Source organism: Chionomys nivalis, chromosome 12 (genome assembly GCF_950005125.1).
Source record: "Chionomys nivalis chromosome 12, mChiNiv1.1, whole genome shotgun sequence".
In the NCBI taxonomy this organism is placed as follows: Eukaryota; Metazoa; Chordata; class Mammalia; order Rodentia; family Cricetidae; genus Chionomys; species Chionomys nivalis.
Window position 1 is genome coordinate 47,046,049 of NC_080097.1, and position 20,939 is coordinate 47,066,987.

General features: G+C 46.0%; 1 protein-coding gene across 5 annotated transcripts in view; it reads left to right on the forward strand.

Annotated features, from left to right (window-relative positions):
• The window catches only part of Ptk2b (protein tyrosine kinase 2 beta), a 121,329-nt gene that overhangs the window by 59,470 nt on the left and 40,920 nt on the right, over positions 1–20,939 (forward strand). For all 5 annotated transcript variants that reach the window (XM_057785954.1, XM_057785956.1, XM_057785953.1 and 2 more), the window contains exon 2: positions 1,900–2,140. In XM_057785954.1, coding sequence (XP_057641937.1) covers positions 1,937–2,140 — 204 coding nt within the window. In that variant the 5' untranslated portion in view covers positions 1,900–1,936. The remainder of the gene's footprint in view (positions 1–1,899; positions 2,141–20,939) is intronic.

The window sequence follows — 20,939 nt, forward strand, 5'->3', positions numbered from 1 at the left end:
ACAAAGACTGCCTGAAGATCCGATTCACACATGGCACATGGATGTGGAGGGGTCCCCAGTTCTCACCATTAGTGCTTGAATCTTACCGATACCTTAGACATATTTAAGTAGTCTCTCATACCATTCCCCAGCATTCCAGGGGCAGCTGGGGTATCTAGGATGGCCCTTCTGAAGTTGTGGCCCTTTGGATGAGGATGCTACTTAGACTGAAAAGACACCCCATGGGATTACCAAAGACTAGGACATGCCCTGCTCTCTGTATTACGGGTGCAGGGGGTTGTCTGTTGTGTGCCAGGTTTCCTGATGGTCTCCCGAGGATCCAGTTGCTGGTCTTCACCATTAGTGCTAGGATTTCTGTTTCTATTGGTTCATGCTGCTCTAACAAGACAGGCTGACTCCCAAACACAAAACGTTTGGGGGCTAAAAGGCAAGGTTGAGGTGCCAGCATGGTCAGATTTGGGTGAGGCCCTCTTTCTGGGTACACATTGTTGACCTCTTGCTGTGGCAGAAAGAGGGTGACAAAGCTCCCTCAGGTTCCTTTTGAAAGAACCCTAATCCTACTCACTGGGGCTCAACAGCCCAACATACCTACCTCCTCATAACAGCATCTTGGGGGTTAGAATTTGAGCATATGAACATAGAAGTTGCAAGCATTCAGTCCCCTGCAGGTAAGGTCAGGTCCCTGGGGTCAAGTGTCATAGGTCACTCCACTTCCCCGCTCAGATACCTGTCTCAGAATCTTCCTCGTGACAGCCTTCAACAAATTACAAATTACAACATACAAATAGATGTCTGTCAGATCTAACAGACCCTGCAGCCGCAGGCCAGCACTACTTGTTGAATTCTATGCAGTTGTTTTGTTGCGTTCCTGACTAGGACTATGTTGTTTAGGGACAAAGCATGTTCCTCATCTCAGTTCTAAAGCAGTGTTGCTGCCATCCCTTCTGGATCCCCTCAGGCCTTGCCTCTTCGGTATTCTCACTTATCTCCCACATGTCAGAGTATGACTGCTTTCTGGAGTAAATTCTCTCATGCTGCCTTGTGGGATTGAGGATGGAGCATGTGACATGGCTTCCGATCAGCAGAGTAAGTCCTTGATAGTTCTGTGGCCTGTAGAGGCTAGGGTAAGCACAGCTGAGATTTGGGGCGAGTTACTGTTTAGAAGGATTCTTACAGTTTACAAGGATTCTGTGTCAAGCCAAGCTGTTGTCAGTACTGGCTGCATCATGCGGAAGCCCAGGCTATCCCCATCTGTCATGCAAAACTACTTTCCACACTAAACAGTGGGGAGTGGGGGCTCCCCCCTTGCTGGACCTTCCTGTGATGCTGGATGCTCTACATGATGAGTTTCTATGAGATCCAAGCATCCTACATGAAAATCCTGACTCATATTAAGGTTGTGGGCAGACCAGGCAGCTAATGGCCTGGTCGTGATCTGGGCACTCTGCCATCTTCTTTGTTCAATCCCTTGGGGCCACCTAGTCCCAAGTTCTGTTTCTTCTCAGATTTTCCTCCCCGCTCCTGTTCCTCTCCTCCCATTTGTCAGTGTCTCCCTCCCTGTCTTTTCTGCTGTGCTGTGTCATGCTGCAGCCGCCTCCTCTGACAGCTGCTGCATGTGCTAAGTGTGGGCCTCTTGCCTGGCAGCCAGTGTCAGAGGAGAACAGGGCGGGAGACAGGTTCCCGAGAAGACAGAGCCTCGAGTCTGGATTTTATACCTGGATATTTGGCAACTGACTCCTCCACACCACAGCCTCCCCAGTCGAGGCAGCCGGGGACCTTTTCAGGACCAAGAGAACAGGCTGTTGCCTCGGTCATGGAGCTTAGGGGTGTGCCAGCCTGGGGGATGAGGCCTATGGCTTTTAGGAGCTCACTCTGGGGCTGTCTCTGTTGTCTCTGCAGGACTGCAATGTGCCGGCCCTAGCTGCTGCCTGAGAGGATGTCCGGGGTGTCTGAGCCCCTGAGCCGAGTAAAAGTGGGCACTTTACGCCGGCCCGAGGGCCCCCCGGAGCCCATGGTGGTGGTCCCAGTCGATGTCGAGAAGGAGGACGTGCGCATCCTCAAGGTCTGCTTCTACAGTAACAGCTTCAATCCAGGCAAGAACTTCAAGCTGGTCAAATGTACAGTGCAGACGGAGATCCAGGTAAGTGTGGAGGATGCTCTTTCCTGAGCTGGTCTGGCCCTCCTACATCCTGGGCAGGGAAACAGCCCTTCTTGAGCCCAGCAGGCTCTTGTAGCACTCTCTAGGCAGGGGGCAGGTTGGCATCAGGAGAGATGTTTCCAGCTTGCTGTGTCAGCCTCCTCCAGCTGTGCAGGATCACAATGTACTGGCTGATTTTAACCTGTATTTATTGAACACTTACCATATGAGTCTGTGTTGTCGGCCTCTCAACATACGTGATATGGACACAATGAGAACACACCGATCCTCTTCCAGAACACTCTTTCATCATAATGAGAAGGGAAGAGAAATTGGTCCTCGGAAGATTCCCCCAGAGGGCTCACAATCTGAACAAAGGAAGTTGGGAACTTTGGGGAGGTCTCCCCAGGTCCAAAGGAGCTAAATTGGCTCTGTGTCACCAGCTCTAAAGCCTCAAAAGTCAGTTTCCATGAACTTCATCTGTGGCTCCTTTTGTTAGTGCTGTGGCGGTCCAGGCTGCTGGGGTCACTGTGCTGTCTCTCACAGAGCACACCACGCTTCACACCCCAGAGCGGAATGCGCTGATGAGCGTGCTGTCCCTTCCAGTGAGCACCCTTGCTGGGGTTCCGTGAACTCCTGTGTCCTGCGGCTGATCTGAGTAGGGTCTTGTTTGCTCCTCCCATGGTTTCTGATGAGAAAGTGTGAGCCCGTAAGAGAGGAAGCCCTGCCCACCTGACAGGAGGGACTTTTCCTCCCTCCTCGGCTGACCCTAGAGTCTTGCTCAGGGAGGTACCATTTCTGTACATAGCTGATGCCAGCCACTGCTAGCTCAACACATCTATTTATCATTTAAAAGTTAACATGATTTCCAAGGGGAGGAAATGGTGGATGATGGCAAGAAGGCTGTCTCAGTGAATAAGCGGGCTTCACATGCAGCATGAGATATATTTATAGATGTCCAAAGGAAAGGTGGCCACAGTAATGGGAGGTATAGAACACTCACCTGGGGAATCCTGAGGTGGACAGGAGCTAGGGAGGAGCATAGAGTTGCTGTTGGTTTGGTTTCCAGGCAGGGTCTCACTGCATAGCCCAGGTTGGCTTCAAACTCACTCTGTAGCCCAGACTAATCTTGAACTCAGGATCCCTGTGCCTCAGCCTCTCAAGTGCCAGTATTACACATGTACAGAATCCACACATAGTTCTGAAGCAGGGGAGTTGTGTGATGGCTCTGCAGGTACTTATTTATTTTTTTATTGATTTTTATTGGGTTCTACATTTTTCTCTGCTCCCCTCCCTGCCTCTCCCCTCCCCCTTCAACACTCCCCCAAGGTCCCCATGCTCCCAGTTTACTCAGGAGATCTTGTCTTTTTCTACTTCCCATGTAGATTAGATCTATGTAAGTCTCTCTTAGGGTCCTCATTGTTGTCTAAGTTCTCTGGGATTGTGAATTGTAGACTGGTTTTCTTTGCTTTATGTTTAAAAACCATGTATGAGTGAGTACATATGATAATTGTCTTTTTGTGTCTGGGTTACGTCACTCAAAATAATGTTTTCTAACTCCATCCATTTTCCTGCAAAATTCAAGATGTCTTCATTTTTTTCTGCTGTGTAAGTACTCCATTGTGTAAATGTACCACATTTTCCTTATCCATTCTTTGGTCGAGGGGCATTTAGGTTGTTTCCAGGTTCTGGCTATGACAAACAAAGCTGCTATGAACATGGTTGAGCACATTTCCTTATAGCATGATTGAGCATCCTTTGGATATATACCCAAAAGTGGTATTACTGGGTTTTGAGGAAGGTTGTTTCCTAATTTTCTGAGAAATCGCCACACTGACATCCAAAGGGGTTGTGCCAGCTTGCATTCCCACCAGCAATGCAGAAGTGTTTCCTTTTCCCAACAACCTCTCTAGCATACGTTGTCATCAGTGTTTTTGATCATGGCCATTTTTACAGGTGTAAAATGGAATCTCAGAGTTGTTTTGATTTGCATTTCTCTGATGACTAAGGATGTTGAACATTTCCTTAAGATAAGCTCTGCAGGTATTTAAGGGCAGAGTGTACTGCAGGCTTATGGGAAGGGCAGTAGACCCAAGCACAAGAACAGCTAAGAGTGTCTGGAGGGGCCCAGGGACAGTGGAGGATAACTCTCTTCTGGGAACTTATACTCAAGCCTTTTGACTTTTTCTGCTCACAATGATTTCTGTGGGCAAAACATCACCTTCTAATGTCATTTTGCCATTACAATCTGTGACTTTAAAGCCCCTTGGACTTCAGTCAAGTGAAGCTCCATCTGGGTTGCTTGTGTGGGCTTGGACCTGAGTACTTAATGAATCTGTGTATAGATTCTCCCAATGGGAGCCTGCCCAGCTTTTGCTCTGCTGGAAGGACTAGAGATGATAGCTGAGGAGTACCTGGCACATAGTGGGTCCCAGAACCAGAACTGTTGGTTGTATGATAGGTGAGAAGTACCTAGCACATAGTAGGTCCCTGGAGCCAGAACTGTTGGTTATATGATAGGTGAGGAGTACCCAGCACATAGTAGGTCCCTGGAGCCAGAACTGTTGGTTATATGATAGGTGAGAAGTATCTAGCACATAGTAGGTTCCTGGAAGCAGGACTGTTGGTTGTCTGTCCTGTCGTTGCCCTGCACAGCTATGTCTGAGAGCTGCTAATTTCTGAGAGGGGGGAAAACATCTGTTTTTTATTTATCCAATCATATGTCTTATTTTCAAATTGAGACAATGACTACATTTGTACTTTAAAACAGCACATGGTGTTCTGCAAGGAGTATGCCCCAGGGTTGGGGGTGTGGCATAAGAGATTACTTACCTGGCATAAGAGATACTGGTTTCTATCTCTAGTACTGCAAAATGAAGGAGGAAAGGAGGAAGGGAGGGAGAGAGGAAAAGAGGGAGGGAGGGAGGGAGGGAGGGAGGGAGGGAGGGAGGGAGGGAGGGAGGAAGGAGGGAAGAAAGAGGAAAGAGGGGATAGAAGCAAAGGGCATCTAAAAGCAGGTGGGCTTGGAGAAGAGATTTATGCTCAAAGATGCTTGGGAAATGCTTGGTTAAACAATGTCCAGGACTGGATCGTGGCTCAGTGGTAGGGCACTTTCCTATAACGGGGAGACCCTGGGTTCTATCCTGAGAGCATATCCACCCCAGCCCTCCCCTGCACATCACAAGCCCGTTCTTCTACAGCAAGACTTCTCAGAACCCTCAGTGGGCTGTTTTGCCTGATGAATTACTAAGACAGGGCTACAATGTGGCATTTTTCATTTGCCTAAAGAAATCCTCTTTTTGAATGTAGGGCCTGTTAATTTTGTGGCAAGCCTAAGGCATGTTTCCCCCACACCATGACCCCTAAACTCTGTACCAGAGCAGAAGAGACTGAGAGAGGAAGAGTGTGGGAGATGGGCTGTGGGGGTGGGTAGCTACAGTGGGAGGGAAACACGGACTTGGATGAACAGAGTGTTCTTAGAAACAGATAAGTCAATAGATATGTGGCCATCAGGAAGGTGAAGTCAACAGAAACTGATCACTAATTAAATGTGGGGAGGGAGTGAAAGGAAGGAGACAAAGATGACTCAAACTCTGGTTTGGGCAGCAGAATGGGTGCTGGCATCATGTGCTGGGATGAGAGAGGAAGCACATCCTGAGATTTCAACCTCATGTTCTGTGTTTGGAATCCTGAGATTTCAGCCTCATGTGCTGTGTTTGACATCCTGAGATTTCAGCCTCGTGTGCTGTGTTTGACATCCTGAGATTTCAGCCTCGTGTGCTGTGTTTGGAATCCTTTGGAAACACCCCTATGGAGGAAGGCGGGCATGCAGCTCAGAAAGACAGCACCTAGACAAGAGGATCTGGGTACCACCATGCAATGGATGACATGCCAGAACACTGGGCCATCTATGAAGAATGAGCAGAGCAAGAGAAGGGTTCCAGTGAGGCTTCCAGAAGCCAGATTTCAAAGAGCTGAGGGAGAAAAGATAGTAAAAGAAAAGAGAAATCAACAGAGGTAGGGGGAGTCCAGGACAGGAGTAGTTGACAGTGTGGGATGATACTAAAGAAAGTCTTCAGATAAAGCCAATAATAGACTCACTGTCTTCAGGACTGCATGTCATTGATGACAATTTTTTTTTTTCTGGGCAGTTTCAGCACAGGAGGCCTTTGGCACACGGAGAGAGAATTAGCCAATAGAACAGAGTATTTCTGAACATGAAAGGAAGGAAAGAGGGAAGACAGTAACACCATTACCAGCAAAGGGTTAAACTGAGAAGGCACATGGCAGGTTTGAGGCCCTGAGTGCCCCCAAATGGACAGTTAAACCCATGTTAATAACTTTATTTTAACCCCATCTCGTGGGAAACATTGATATAATGTTTGATGTGAAATTACTATTTTAAAGGCTGATGTAGGTTACAGGGTGGAGATGAGAGGAAGGCAAGTAGGGCTATAGGCAGAGGTCTGTGGAGAGATGGTAACGGTATCGCCATGGATATGATAATACTGATGATGGTAGGAATGATGGCAGTGGTGGTGGGGTGGTGATGGTGATGATGGTTATGATGGGGTATTGATATTGGCGATGGTGGCAGTAGTGATGATGGTGCTGATGATGGTAGTAGTATTGGTGATGATGGGGTGGTGGTCCTGGTAACGGTGGTGGTGGTGATAGTCGGAATGGTGTTAGCAGTGATCAGGGTGATAATGGTAACAATAGTAATGATAGCAGTGACTGTGATGGTGACAATGCCGATGATGATATGGTGACATTGGTAGCGGTGATGAATGCGATAACAGAAGCTAGCATTTTCATTTGATAGAAGCTAACCCCCACATACATGTTATCTCACTGACTTCTCCAAAGGCCCCTCCGAAGCACATACTGTTATTATCGCGACTTTCTTTTAAGGCAACTTGGTGCAGAGGAGTTAAGCAAATTGTTAGCTAAGTGGTGGGTTTTGTTTTCAAACCCAGATAATCCACCTCCAGAGTGTACACTCTTAACCAGTTCAGTCTACAGAAAGAACTGACTGCAGCTGAGAGAACAGAGGGGTTGGAAGGGAGAGGCTCCGGCGATAGATCAGAAATGCAAGAACACGGAGGAAGCATGGAGAGCTGCAGCCAGCCTCAGGTAGACAGGACTCCATTCCCTGAGATGAACGCTGGAGGAAACGGACTGGGGAGCGGGGCATCCCCCACCCAGTTTTGTCTCTTTGAGTGTAGTTGAAGGGCCTTCCTAGTTTCAAGTGGCAACAGTGGAAACGCCATTGGTAGCTGATTCTGGAAAGAGCTTGGTAAAGAATTTGGACTGGTCAGGTAGTAGATGGTAAATGTGCATCAGAACACACAGAAAAGCATTCTGTATATTCTCTCTGCCATCCCACAAATATTGTTGGGTACCTCCAGTGCCTGGCACCTGCGCATGGAACACTGGCACTCTCCAAACCCGGGTGAATTCCCTGTTCTTATAGGGCTTCCTGACCAAGGCTATGATATTGACTCATGCCCATGAATAAATCTTTAAAACACAATACAAAAGTGCTCTGATAGATAGAAACAGAACTTGGGCAAGCATGCAATGCAGAGGCCTGCCTTGATCCAGGTGCCAAGGACCAATTTTGCTCAGTGCCTATTTGAGTACATAGTCCCCAGGGTGTATGGGAATGGGACCCAGGCCCAGCATCTTTGCCTTGGATTCTCCTGAAGTTACTGCTCTCTTCCTCCCCTGATTTCTAGCCCTATGCTCTCCTCCCCTGTTATGTGGTCTTGACTTCAGAGAATTTTTCTGTTTCATTCTATGTCTTGTCACCATCCTCCCAGTTCTCAAAATGCTGCCAGCCCTTGCAGACTTGCCCAGCACATCTTCCTCTGTAAGAACAGTGCCGCAGCTCCAACCGTCTCTCTTAGCTGTGTGTGATGCAGCAGACGCAGCAGAGACTTGCTCCGCACAATGCAAGTGGTTCCACAGCATCCTTACTGCAGCAGACTGCAAATTTAAAGTTTTTTTTTTAAATTTTATTTATATTTTACGTACATTGGCATTTTCCCACACCTTTGTGAGAGGGAGTCAGATTCGCTGGAACTGGAGTCACAGCAGTGAACTGCCATTTGGGTGCTGGGAATTGAACCCCAGTCCTGTGGGAGAATAGTCAGTGCTCTTACCTACTGGGCCATCTCCAGCCCCAGCGATTTCAAGGATTTAATCTAGATTCTCAACTTTCTTCTGTATAAATGAGAATGCCTCACCACCTTCTCTCTGTGTGCAAACAAAGCTATGGCAAAGCAGACGTGGCAGGGCTTATCTATGATTCCAGCTCTCCAGAGGCGGAGGCAGAAGGATAGTGAGTTCCAGGCCAGCCTGGGCTACACAGTGAGACCCTATCTTTAGAACAGAACAGGTCTGAAAATAATCACTGGTCTTGGTGCCTGGTCTTTGCAGAGAGGAGGCGCTGCTAAAAAGACCTTCAGTGCTTGGATGAGAAGTGTGTTCTTCCCTTCCCCAAAGGGAATCCCCACTTCCCTTTGCTTTGGTAGTCACAGAAAATTGTGTTCATTGGGAGCTGACTCTCTGTGGCAGGTGGAGGCCATGGAGGCTTATATTATTATATTTCCCTTTAACGTGATAATTTGCCAGTCTGGGGAAGGGATTAAGACAACACCTGCAAACAAGTAGCAAGGATGTCAGCTGCTGGGAACCTCTTTTCTCTCCTCCCTCTCGTACTCCTTGCTTTTCTTTCTTCTCTTACCCCATCTCCAACTCATCTGCAGGTGGGGTGACCATAGGCCCTGGGTTGTATCTCAGTGTGTATGCACAGTTCGGGGTTGATTGGCAGTGTCCTGCTAATGCCAATCCAACCGTGACCTGGAGGATAAATTTTACCATCACCCAGGTCTAAGTGTCACATTCCTCTCTGATCAGCACACTGAAGGGTTAGCTCAACCTGTCTTCTCCTGGCTGACGCCTGCTGATCCATCCTGTGCCCAGCTCTGCCCATCCTTTGATCTTCTTCTCATGTGGGAACATCTTAAGGAAAGGGTAGGCTTGTGCCTGGGATACCATGTATCTCAAGAATCGCCAAAGCCCATATGTTGATATAATGTATCTCAATGTATCTCAAGAGTTACCAGAGCCCGGTACCATCTCCATCCTAGATCTGTTCTTCAGCCCCTCCCAGGTACAAATAAGTGGTCAAGATTTATTCCTACCAGGTGTAGCATCTGATTACTGTAGTCTCAGAATTTGGAAAGCTGAGGCAGGAAGATTGTTGTGAATTTGATACCAGCTTGAGCTACTTAATAAGTTCTGGGCTAACCAGGGCTACAAAGCTAAACTCTGTCTTAAAGGGGAGCAGGGCTGGAGAGATGGTGCAGTAGTTAGAGTGCTTCTTCTTGCAGAGGACCAGGTTCTATTCCCAGAACCCACATGGTGCCTCACACTCTGCAACACAACTTGCAAGGGATCTGACTCCTCCTTCTGCTTCTGTGGGCACCAGCCACTCCTGTGATGCGCGTCCATGCATTCAAGACAAGCACTCAGACCACATAAAACAAATACATCTTTAAAAAAAATTAAAAAGGAACGAAGGAAAGAATTCATCTCTGTTTTGTCTTGAACCGGAGCTTTCTGGACCCTTCCCCATCCTGTCCAGATGTATCCTTTCTACCCACAGTGAGCTCTCCAGATGGCAGGGGTTCTTTGGGTGCTGTTTGCCTGGCAGGTAAGGAGGGCAGAGTCAGTTCCCCAAAGTAACCTACTCTGCACCAACTTCTGCTCACTACCATCACCTGTGAACCCCCACAAGTCTCCCAGAATCCCCAGAAAGAGGAGTTTCCGGTATTGTGACACACAGTCCTGCTCTATACTTATGAAGACGCTTATATCCCAGGGGCTTCAAGTTTAGACCTGTTACCTAACTAAACACAGGGTGTTATGGGTGAATATTTACACATCCCTTGATGCATATCTTTAAGATCTAATCCCTAATATGATCGATATGAAGACAAGAACCTTTAGGAAATGCTAGCACTGAATGTTGGTGTGTGTGTCCAAAATACCTATGCTAAAACCTAATGCTTAATCTGACAACATGGAATGGAGAGGCCTCTGGGAAGGTGGTTAAATCATGAATGGCATTAGAAGTGCTTAAGAAGAAGTTGAGGGCTGAGTGACCTAGTTCAGCAGTGAAGGTTGCATATGATCTTACCGAAGACTGAAATTTAGTTCCTAGCGCCCATATCAGGTGACTCACAACTGCCTGTACTCCAGTTCCAGGGTATCTGACAACCTCTTCTGGCCTCCACAGGCACTATACTTAGGTACACATCTCCTCCTCCCATATACACGTAATTAAAAATAAAACTTTAAACATCATATTAAAAAAGATATTGAAGCCGGGCGGTGGTGGCGCACGCCTTTAATCCCAGCACTTGGGAGGCAGAGGCAGGCGGATCTCTGTGAGTTCGAGACCAGCCTGGTCTACAGAGCTAGTTCCAGGACAGGCTCCAAAACCACAGAGAAACCCTGTCTTGAAAAACCAAAAAAAAAAAAAAAGATATTGAAGACTCAGGTTCTTGTTGCCTAAGCGTTCCTCTCTTCCCTTCTTCAGAGGCTACAAGGGCAATGCCTTAAGGTTGGAGGCATGACAGGAAGAAGGGAGAAGCTATTCCTAGGAGAAGACTTGGCCCACATCAGGCTAGTCTCCCACATAAGAGCAGCCCTTGAAACATGCAGGAAAGAGCCAGCCAGGAAACCACAGAATAGTACCACACTGTGACATAAAAAGAGGCACATTCATACATACTTCCTCTTTCTCTGTGCCCCTTCTCATTTCCTGTGTGTGTTACCAGCTCCTTGCACATGCGCGCACTCACTGCAGTGAGGACAAAGAAGATGGGAGGCCTGATGGGTAGAGACCAGCTAGAGCTCATCTGTGTGCATAGACTCATGACGTCTGCAAATGAGGAGTCAGGTGTCTGTGCGGTTGTACTATTTTTGATCTGATGGTTTCATGGTTGAATGCCCTCCTTAGAGCTCTTATCACCTTGGAATGAATGCTTTCGGAGTGATAAGTTATGCAAACTTTGGTATTTTGCTCTGCAGTAACTCTGAAAATTAGCTGTTGTACAAACCAAGGACTCGGAACTTACATAGCTGCTGTCTTTGTTTCCTAACCCTGCCTTAACAGATTACTAGAAACCAATGATTAAAATGACAGAAACGGTTCTCTCGTAGCTCTAAAGGCTGGAAGTCCCAAGGGCAGGTGTCAGAGCCTCACGTCCTCTTCTCTTCCAGTGTCTGATGACTCTTGGTATGGTAGCATCTCCCCCATTCCACCTCTCTATGCATACTGCCCTCTCTTTCATAGCTTTTATAACATACACTTGGTTAAGAGACGCACAGAGAGTCCAGAATGACTGTTCACTGAGTTGCTTAACTTAATTATATCTATATAGACCCCCTTTTTCAAATGCGATCTAAGTTTGAGAACATGGGCATGTCTTCCTAGAATGTTCAATGCCCTATTAGCCATCTGTTTGGATCACTGGTGTTCCATTCAGGCATGTGCAGTGAAGGCACACAGATGTTCAGAGATTAATATAAGCATGTTTCCTATATATATGATCTTGATACTTAGCTTGTGAAGCTGAGTTCAGTGGCACCTAAATTTTTAATGTGGTTACAGTCTTCCATAATGTTCTGCTCACCTGCCTACTCTCCATCTTCACGGGGTGTCCAGATCTTAGGCAGATACTCAAAGCTCATCGTCATCGCTTGAATCTCTTCTTCTAGAAACTAGTTAGAATTCTACTGTGTCATTGTCACCTTGACTAGGACATGAAACTTGGATTTCAGTGGGGATGTGGCCAACGGTGTTAAACAGCCACACATAGCAAACAATCGTTTGCCCTTTTCTAGTTGGGTTCCTATTGCTATGATGAAACACCATGAGCAAAAGCAAGTTGAGAAGGAAAGGGTTTATTTGGCTAATACTTTCATTTACTTCCTAGTCCATCACCAAAGGAAGTCAGGGCAGGAACTCACACAGGGCGGAAACCTGGAGGCAGGAGCAGATGCAGAGGCTGTGGAGGGGTGCTGCTTACTGGTTTGCTCCTCAGAGCTTGCTCAGTCTGCTTTCTTATAGAATCCAGGACCGCTAGCCCAGGGATGGCCCCACCCTTCATGGTTTGGGCCCTCCCACATCAATGACTAATTTAACCATGCTCTACAGATTTGCCTACAGTCCAATTTTATGGAGGATATTCTCTGAATTTAAGCTCCTTCCTTTCCGATGACTCTAGCTTGTGTCAAGTTGACATAGAACTAGCCAGCACGAACTCCAAATGTCAACTATTGACACTCCTGATACAGATCATCAAGCACTATAGAAAAAGTGAATACTCTAGGGACATCCTCCATAGCAAATAGCTCTCTTCACACCTTAATTATGACCCATCACCCGGGCCAACTTCACAATGAATTATAAAATCATAACTTTAAAAATATCTTAGTAGGGGGAACATTTTTTTTTGTAAAAAAAAAATATATTAACCTGCCTGGTACTTTCCTGTCTGTCTTTTCTTATTCTTTCTTCCTCCTGAAGCTCATCTCAGCGTTAAGAGCTCTTCCTTGTGACATATTAACAAATCAGAAGTTGAATAGACTGGGTCTATATTTAACAGAGTATTTTTATTTTTGAAGACAACTCTTATGTTCTAAGTCAATTAAAGAAATGATAAGTCTCTTATTACTGCCTCAGCCTTTTAACTCTTTTTCTTGGCATTCTACCTTCCATCTCCATGTAGAGCAAAAGAGAAAAGGAAGACACTGCAGTATTGAGCTTGAGTCTTAGGCCCTAAAACTCTTCCAGGACTTTGCTCCAAGCAGAATGAAGTCATTTTCCTGTGAACTCTTTCTTGCAGAGGGCAGGTGTGGCCAGATCAACTCTGGGTGTGACCTAATCATCCTGGGGCTGATTTTATTATCGATCATCTTCCTTCTGTCTATGCTAACATCCACACCTGCTCATGCTATCCTGTCATAATTACTATTATGGTAATTACTATTCACTGGGAGCCTAATGTATCCTACGCATTGTCTGAGATCTTTATGTACCTGGAATCGACATAAGGCAGGCCACATGTCAGAAATATTAGTCTGTCATCTAAAAAGAGCTGGAAATAGATTTAAATCTGCACTCTTGTGCAGGGCTGTCACTGGAAGGTTGTTTTTGAGACAGGACGCATCTCTTGAAATGCTTAACCAATTGCCAGTTAGAACTCAAAGATGGTCTATGCCCATCTGATCCAAGGTCAGCCAGTTGTTCCAGTTCTAATTTGTCAGCATCTTTATTAGGTTTCAAGGAGTCTTCTCATGAAACACCACACTTAGGGTGCCTGTGGAGTGCAGAAAGATGTTGTGTCACAGTTCTGAGGTCTCGAAAGCCAACATCAAGTTGTTGGTAGGGCCATGCCCCCTCTGAAGTTGGTGAAGGAATCCTTCCTTGTCTCTTCTCCAGGCCTGGTGATCTGCTCTTGGTGTTCTTGGGCTTACAGATCCTTTACTCAAATCTTGTTTCTTCAAGGCCTGTCATTTGCATTTTTGTGTGCATGTCTCTCTTGGTGACTTAATGTCCCCCTTTATAAGAATGCCGGTCAGATGGGAGTGGGATTACCAAATTAAGTCATTTTAATTTGACTAGTCTCCAAAGATTCTATTTCCCAACAAGGGTTGGGAAAGGAAGCAGAGGTTGTGCCTCCAGCATATCTTTCTGGAAAAACAAAATTCAGTTCATAACAATATGCTGCCGGGTATACATTTGACGTTCTTTGGAGTCCATAGAGGAACCAAAAGCCCTGTCAATCCAGGGGAGTAAGGAATGACTTCCTAAACACCCTCACCATGCTTCCTAGGAATCCAGGGGAGGAACCCAAAATTCTCTCAGCTCTGGGGAATCAGAAGCATGCAGGAGAGAGGTCTGCATGGAATGACATGGACAAGGACTCTCCTCAAGCATGGCAGGGAGGGAAGAACATGAAACTGAACCAATGGAACAGATGGGACCAGGCTGTCTTGGTGGAGGATAGTGGGGACCAGGCTATCTTGGTGGAGGATGGTGGAGATCAAGTTATCTTGGTGGAGGATAGTGAAGACCAAGCTATCTTGGTGGAGGATGATGGGGATCAAGTTATCTTGATGTAGGAGGGTGGGGACCAAGCTATCTTGGTGGTGGGTGGTGGGAGAGTCCCAGCTATCACATTGGGTTTTGTTGTTGTTATTTAAAGTAACCTGGCCAAAAATATGAAAAAGCTTAAAGAAATTTTAGGAAAATTTGGATATTTGTTAAACTAATTGAGCATAATGAAAACAGAGAGGTCGCTGAGATGGTTCTGGGATGGATGGTACTGGGAAGAAGAGGGAGGGGGGAGGTCTGATACTTGGATGATCTTTGTGGGATTGTTTAGTAGTGGGAGGGTTACATCATTCTGCAATCTCAAACTTGAGGGAATGGGGAGATGAGTCAGTAGGCCAAATGCTTGCCACACAATCATGAGGACTGGAGTTCAGATTCCTAGCACCTACATAAAAACTGGTGGTTATGATAGCCCACCTGCGATTCCTGAGCTCTAGAGGCAGAAACACAGCATCCCAGAGCATGCTGGCTAGATAGACTAGCAAAGTTCAAGAGTTCAGAGTTGAAGCGAGAGACCTTGCCTCAACGTATGAGGTGGAGAGGGATTGTGGAAAACACCTGGCATCAACCTCTGATTCCACATATATGTACACCCATGTGGGCATGCATACATGCATGCATGCCACACACAAACCCACGAACACTAGAAAGCAGATATATACAAACTGCTAGTAATGACGTCACTGATGATGTCATCTTATGGGACCTCTCTCCTGAATGTGATCTATCACCAAGGGAAAAGTCCTCATATGATGCCTGACTGTAAACCCTCTGGGGTGTGGGGACAAACTATCCAGACACATTCCTGCTTTGTTTCTGACCTGCAAGTGGCAAAGTCAGAGAACAGAGAAGGAGGGGATGGCTATCTGGAGTCTTCACACTACTTAATAATTTGAATAAAGCCAAATGAACCAAGAAGGAAGGAAAACTCTAGGAATACAGATGTTTGCAAGAAAGTACCAGAAGTCTCTTAGAATCTAGGCTGCAACCAAAGGCAGCTAGAAAGCCTGCCCTTCAGCACCTGGAAGTCCTCGTATGGGAAGAAGGCAAGGTCTTCCTGGAGCAAAAGGAACCCTGGACTTCTTTCTCTAAAGAGCCAGCACTTGTTCAAAACTAGGTTCCATATGGCAACTGAGTGAGTAGGGAAACATCATGTACTGTCATTTTTAAGGGATGCTTTATTGAGAGAAAAGGAAATATTGACTCACTAAAGGCAGCTGATGAGCTGGGGGCCTGGGACCAACACTGCTGCTCCTGCTGTTTGCGTGTGTGAGAGAGCACAGGGGAGGTAGGGCCGGTGGTGGTGCAGGGCACATGAGCTCCCTAACCGGAAGCCTTTTCATCCTCCAGCCTGTGTGCATATGCTTCTCCACGGCTGAGGGTTGTGTGCTCCCTGGGACCATTGCACCATAGCTCTTCATAGTGTACACGTGGCAGATGGCGGCTGGGTCTTGAATGCAGAACTGTGTGCAGCTTGATAGGCAAGGGTAGAGGAACACAAGGGGACAGTGTGGCCCGGGGAGTTTGTCATCCTGTTGGACGATCTGTCCTGTCAGAACTAGATTCACAGCCTAGTTTTTGTTTGTTTGTTTGTTTGGTGTTTATGCATATATATGTATGTATATTTGTGTATATATACATATATATGTGTGTATTGCATATATAAATATGTATATATAATCTCACTTTTTGTGATAATCGCATCAATTCCCTGTTCCCTTTCCTCCTCCTAAACCTTCCCATGGACCCCACCTTGCTCTCTTTCAAATTCATGACCTCTTCTCTTTAATTGTTATTGTTGTTGGTGATGGTGTGCGTGTGTTACTAAACAAATACATACTTACTAAGTGCATATGGTGTTACTTGCATGTATGTTTTCAGGACTGACTATTCTGTATTGGATAACCAGTTGGTGCACCCTTTCCTGGGGAAGACGGTTCCTGCTGCTCCTAGCATTCCTTAGTGGCCTGTAGTTCCTTGTCTAGAATTGAGGCTATGTGAGTTTTCCCCCCTTTTATTTTATCATGTCTGTTGGTGTCATCTTTGCTCAGTTTGTGTTTCTGCAGCCATGTCCATGAGACTCCATGAGTGTAACCTCTGACATTCCCAGGAGACACAGTCTCAGCAAATCCCTGTTCCTGTGGCTCTCACAATCTTTTCACCCCTTCTTCTACAATGGTCCCTGAGCCCTGGGTACAGGATTTGTGTTGGAAGTGTATCATTTGAGACTGGGCACCACATCACTTCATTTTGATTGGTTGTAGTTTCTCTAATGATCTCCATTTGTTGCAAAGAGGATTTGCTTGATGAAGGGAGAGAACTACACTTATCTGTGGGTATAGGGATACATATTTAGAGTTGGGGCTTATACTAGTTAGCAAAGTGTTGATTACAGAGTCTCCTCCAAGATCCCTGACTTTACTAGCCTCAGGTGGCTGACTAGGTTTCTAGTATCAGCTGTGATTTTTCTCTTATTGTGCTGACCTTAAGTCCAATTAGAAAACTGTTGGCTACCACCAAGGATTTTGTGCACCCCCAAGGTTAGAGAGTCATGCTGGTTGTTGCTGTGGTTCTCAGGCACCAGTTGAATAAGATTATTGGTTGTTTTCCTGCTTTGAATGTTTACACTCTGCTTCTGGTACCTTAAAAGCTAGTCCTCAGAAAGAAGGCTTTCAGTTCAGATCCAGCTCGGGTCCTATGGGCCCTGTTTCCAAAGAGCATGGTCATACCCTAGTTTGTGTGATACCATATCGATGCTCTTTCTATGCAGTTATGAGCATCAAATTAATTTCCCCAGGCTGTGTCTGAAGGATGGACATGGTTTGCAATGAAGTCCTCACACAATGTGTTTCCACAGTTACACAGCTAACAGACTTCACAGACTAAGGGCCCGCTTCACCAGAAACCCCTTACCTCAGCTCTTGAGCCACCCACACTTTTACTACAAATTGGTGTGTTCCCACCTTCTCTTCAAGTTCAATAATTTACTAGAACAAGTCAAAGAACTGGGAAAAGGGTCATGCTTAAAACTGTAGCTTTATCCTAATGGATACAAATGAACCTCAGTCAATGAAGAAGCACACAGAACTTCTGAGAGAACCCCAAACAGGAAGCCTCTGTGAACTCAGGATCCACCAACCGCTAGGCATACCAATGTGCATGGCCAGCTCTCCCAGGTGAGCGTCCTGGATCAGAACATACTAGGGCTTCCAACAGAAGGCATGGTTGATGACGGGTGGGCTCTTTGGCCACATTGTTTAGCTTGGCCTTCCTTTCTCCTCCCTCCAGCTCAGGCTACCTCTCAGAATCAAAGGCACAATTTCCAAGAACATGGTTGGTCTTCACAGTCTGAAAAGCCAGTACATGGTTGGCCAGTGCCCCGACCCCACCCCACCCACCCACCTCTGAAACTATGGGCCCTCCATATGTTAGAACCCCAACACGAATAACAAAGTCAGTCCTATCACCTGGAACCAAAGATCAGCCAAATCCTCTATAATCCAACCCCAGTAATCAGGCTGGTCACATGGGTAGGAGGTGGGAATACCATTCAGTGAGGCTGTCTGTCCCAGCAACTTCCACATCCACCCTCAGGAAAGAACGTACAGCTTGGGCCCTCTCAGCCTTGCCTCATGTGGGCACTTCAGGATGATCGTGTGTAGTTGTTAGGAATGCCCAACATCCTCCAGCCTTTTTTATTTCTGGTCCTAAGTGATGTTTCAGACTTACCGTGTGCTGCGTGTTTTCCTCCCAGCCCCAGAACCACCTGTTTCTACAAGCGCCCTGGGCCCTTTCCCTGAAGAATGGTGCTTAGGAACTAAACCTTAGGTTTGGTTTGAAACACGACATGGCATTCATTGCTCATTAAGCCCTTTTAGGAAAGACAATTCATTTTATTTATTTATTTATTTATTTATTTATTAAAGATTTCTGCTTCCTCCCCACCACCGCTTCCCATTTCCCTCCCCTTTCCCCAATCAACTCTCCCTCCCTCATCAGCCCGAAGAGCAGTCAGGGTTCCCTGCCCTGTGGGAAGTCCAAGGACCTCCCACCTCCTTCCAGGTCTAGTAAGGTGAGCATCCAAACTGCCTAGGCTCCCACAAAGCCAGTATGTGCAGTAGGATCAAAACCCAGTGCCATTGTTCTTGACTTCCCAGCAGTCCTCATTGTCCACTATGTTCAGCAAGTCTGGTTTTATCCCATGCTTTTTCAAACCCGGGCCAGTTGGCCTTGGTGAGTTCCCGATAGATCATCCCCATTGTCTCAGTATGTGGGTGCACCCCTCGCGGTCCTGAGTTCCTTGCTCGTGCTCTAGGAAAGACAATTCAAACCACAACATCCTCCCCGCCCCAATCCACACAGGCCACCATTTCCAAACAATCCCTGATTGCGTGATCCTCCCTAGCTTTCCCCTCCCCACAGTTTGACTACTTTCCCTAAAGTAAGAAGTTCCCATTATTTTCGATACATGTCTCCCTTTGCTCAGCTCCCCTGGAAGTGACCGATTCCACCATCACTGAGTTATCTCTGTCCCTGGACTGCCTGTTAGGGCCAGCTCCCCAGTCTTCTGCTCTAACCCTGGGCCCTACCACCACTTATAAGAGAAAGAAAGGCGTAAAGGGAGGGAGGGGGTAAAAAGATACAAGGATAAAACAAAATTTTGTTTTTATAATCTAGTTTAAACCAGACCCTGTAAGAGATTTCTGCGTTAAAATAATGCTTTAAAAAAAAAGTTAACCTTGAACCAAACACTGTCCAAAGTGTTTTAGCTCTTTGTAATAAAACCACTTCATTCTGGCCCTGGTACTTCCTCTTTGTTCTAGATGCAACCATCTGAATCTGGAGACGTGTGTAGACAAAATTCCCAGAGAAGTAATGTAAAAATGAAGGGAAAAGGTGGAGAGAACCAACTGTTCAAACCTGTCTTCATTATTCTCTCTCAGTCCCTAAGCCTCCTCTCCACCCCCGGCAGTTTCTTACACAGCCCAAGACCCTCGGCCCAGTAATTCTACTTGTGTGGAATCATTGAAAGCAAATACCCGTGTATCATTTATACACGGAAACACTTTACATTAACTTGCAAACTTTCACAACAGTTAAAAATACAGAAATTCCTTAGGTTTCTAGAAACAGAGGATAAATGAACATATTGTTGATATAAAATAAACTGCTTGTTGATACATTAGACCATCACTCATCTCCAAAAAGGAACAATGAAGCTGGGGACATAGGTCACTGATAGAGCTCTTGCCTGCCATATACAAGGCCCTAGGTAACAAAACAAGAGAAAAAGAAACGTTGGCAGAGTGTGATCATACATACATACATACATACATGCATACATGCATACATATATATCTGTAATCCTAGCACCTAGGGGACTGAGGCAGGCAGATTTCTAGGTCAATATCATTCTGGGCTATATAATACCTTGTCTCAAAAAATAAATAAGTGGAAATTAAAAGAAACTACATACCTACATACCAATATATCAACAATGTGGGCGAATCTTAGACATTATGCTAAGTGAAAGAAGTTAGACAGAAAAAATACCAAACATTAAATAATTCCATTTATATGAAATTGTAGGGTAGGCAAAACTCACTGAAACTAGGAGAGAGGATGGTGGCTGATGTGGGAGAGGGAGTTAGCTGTAAGGGCTGACCCAGACAGAGACTGTCTAAAGATGTGGAGACATGTATCTTAATTGGTGTGTGGGTCATGTGAGTGTATTTATATGTCAGTATTGTATGGCTAAAATTTATAGGTTTATTTTAAAATTATATATATATATATGTTTATATATAATATATTATGTATGTATATGCATATATATAGAACCTTAAAGAAGAACTGTGGAGAAAGAGCTATCGTGGATCATTCTTGGGAGTGAGTCACAACATCTGGTCTTTGCTGAAGCTGGGCTCGTGCTCAGGAGGGCTCTTATACTCCTGCACTTACTTTCCACGTCTTAGAGACTTTTCAGTTCCACGTTTCTTAGGGATCCTAGCTATTACAAAATGAGATGCTAGCTTAATAGATTTCATTTTGGTAATGGGGGGGGGGGCTTCTGGATTCCAGGGCCAGAGAAGGGAACTTCAGGTGGAACTCAGTGGCCATATGAGACCTTCTGGGTAAAACATCAAGGTGACCACGTGGGCGGAGATGAGCGGGAGGCCAGGAACAGAAGCCGGTGGAGATAATGACAGCCGCCTGCTTCACAGCTTTGCCCTGATGTGCTCATCCATGCCCTGCTCTCTGGAGCCACTGGAGATGTGTCACCCCCCGTCAGCTTTAGCTCTGATTTCAGAGCTGATGTTCAGTTGCTGGCCCGAGCTCTGCTCCCCTGCGCCCCAACCCCGTGTATCTCAGAGACCATTGTAAATGAGTTTCTCTGACAGATATTTCTTAGGAGGAAAGGAATTTTGTGGTTGAGGGTCTTCTAGCTCACAGTCCATGGAGTTCAAGAGAATTGGAAGGAGACAGCTGGACTGAGACTCCAGGGTGTCCAGTTGTTGCATAGCTTGGACATTCTTTTAAACTAACATTACTTAAATATTAGTCTTGACATTTTCAGAGAAAAAGAAACACACTTTCTTCTAATTC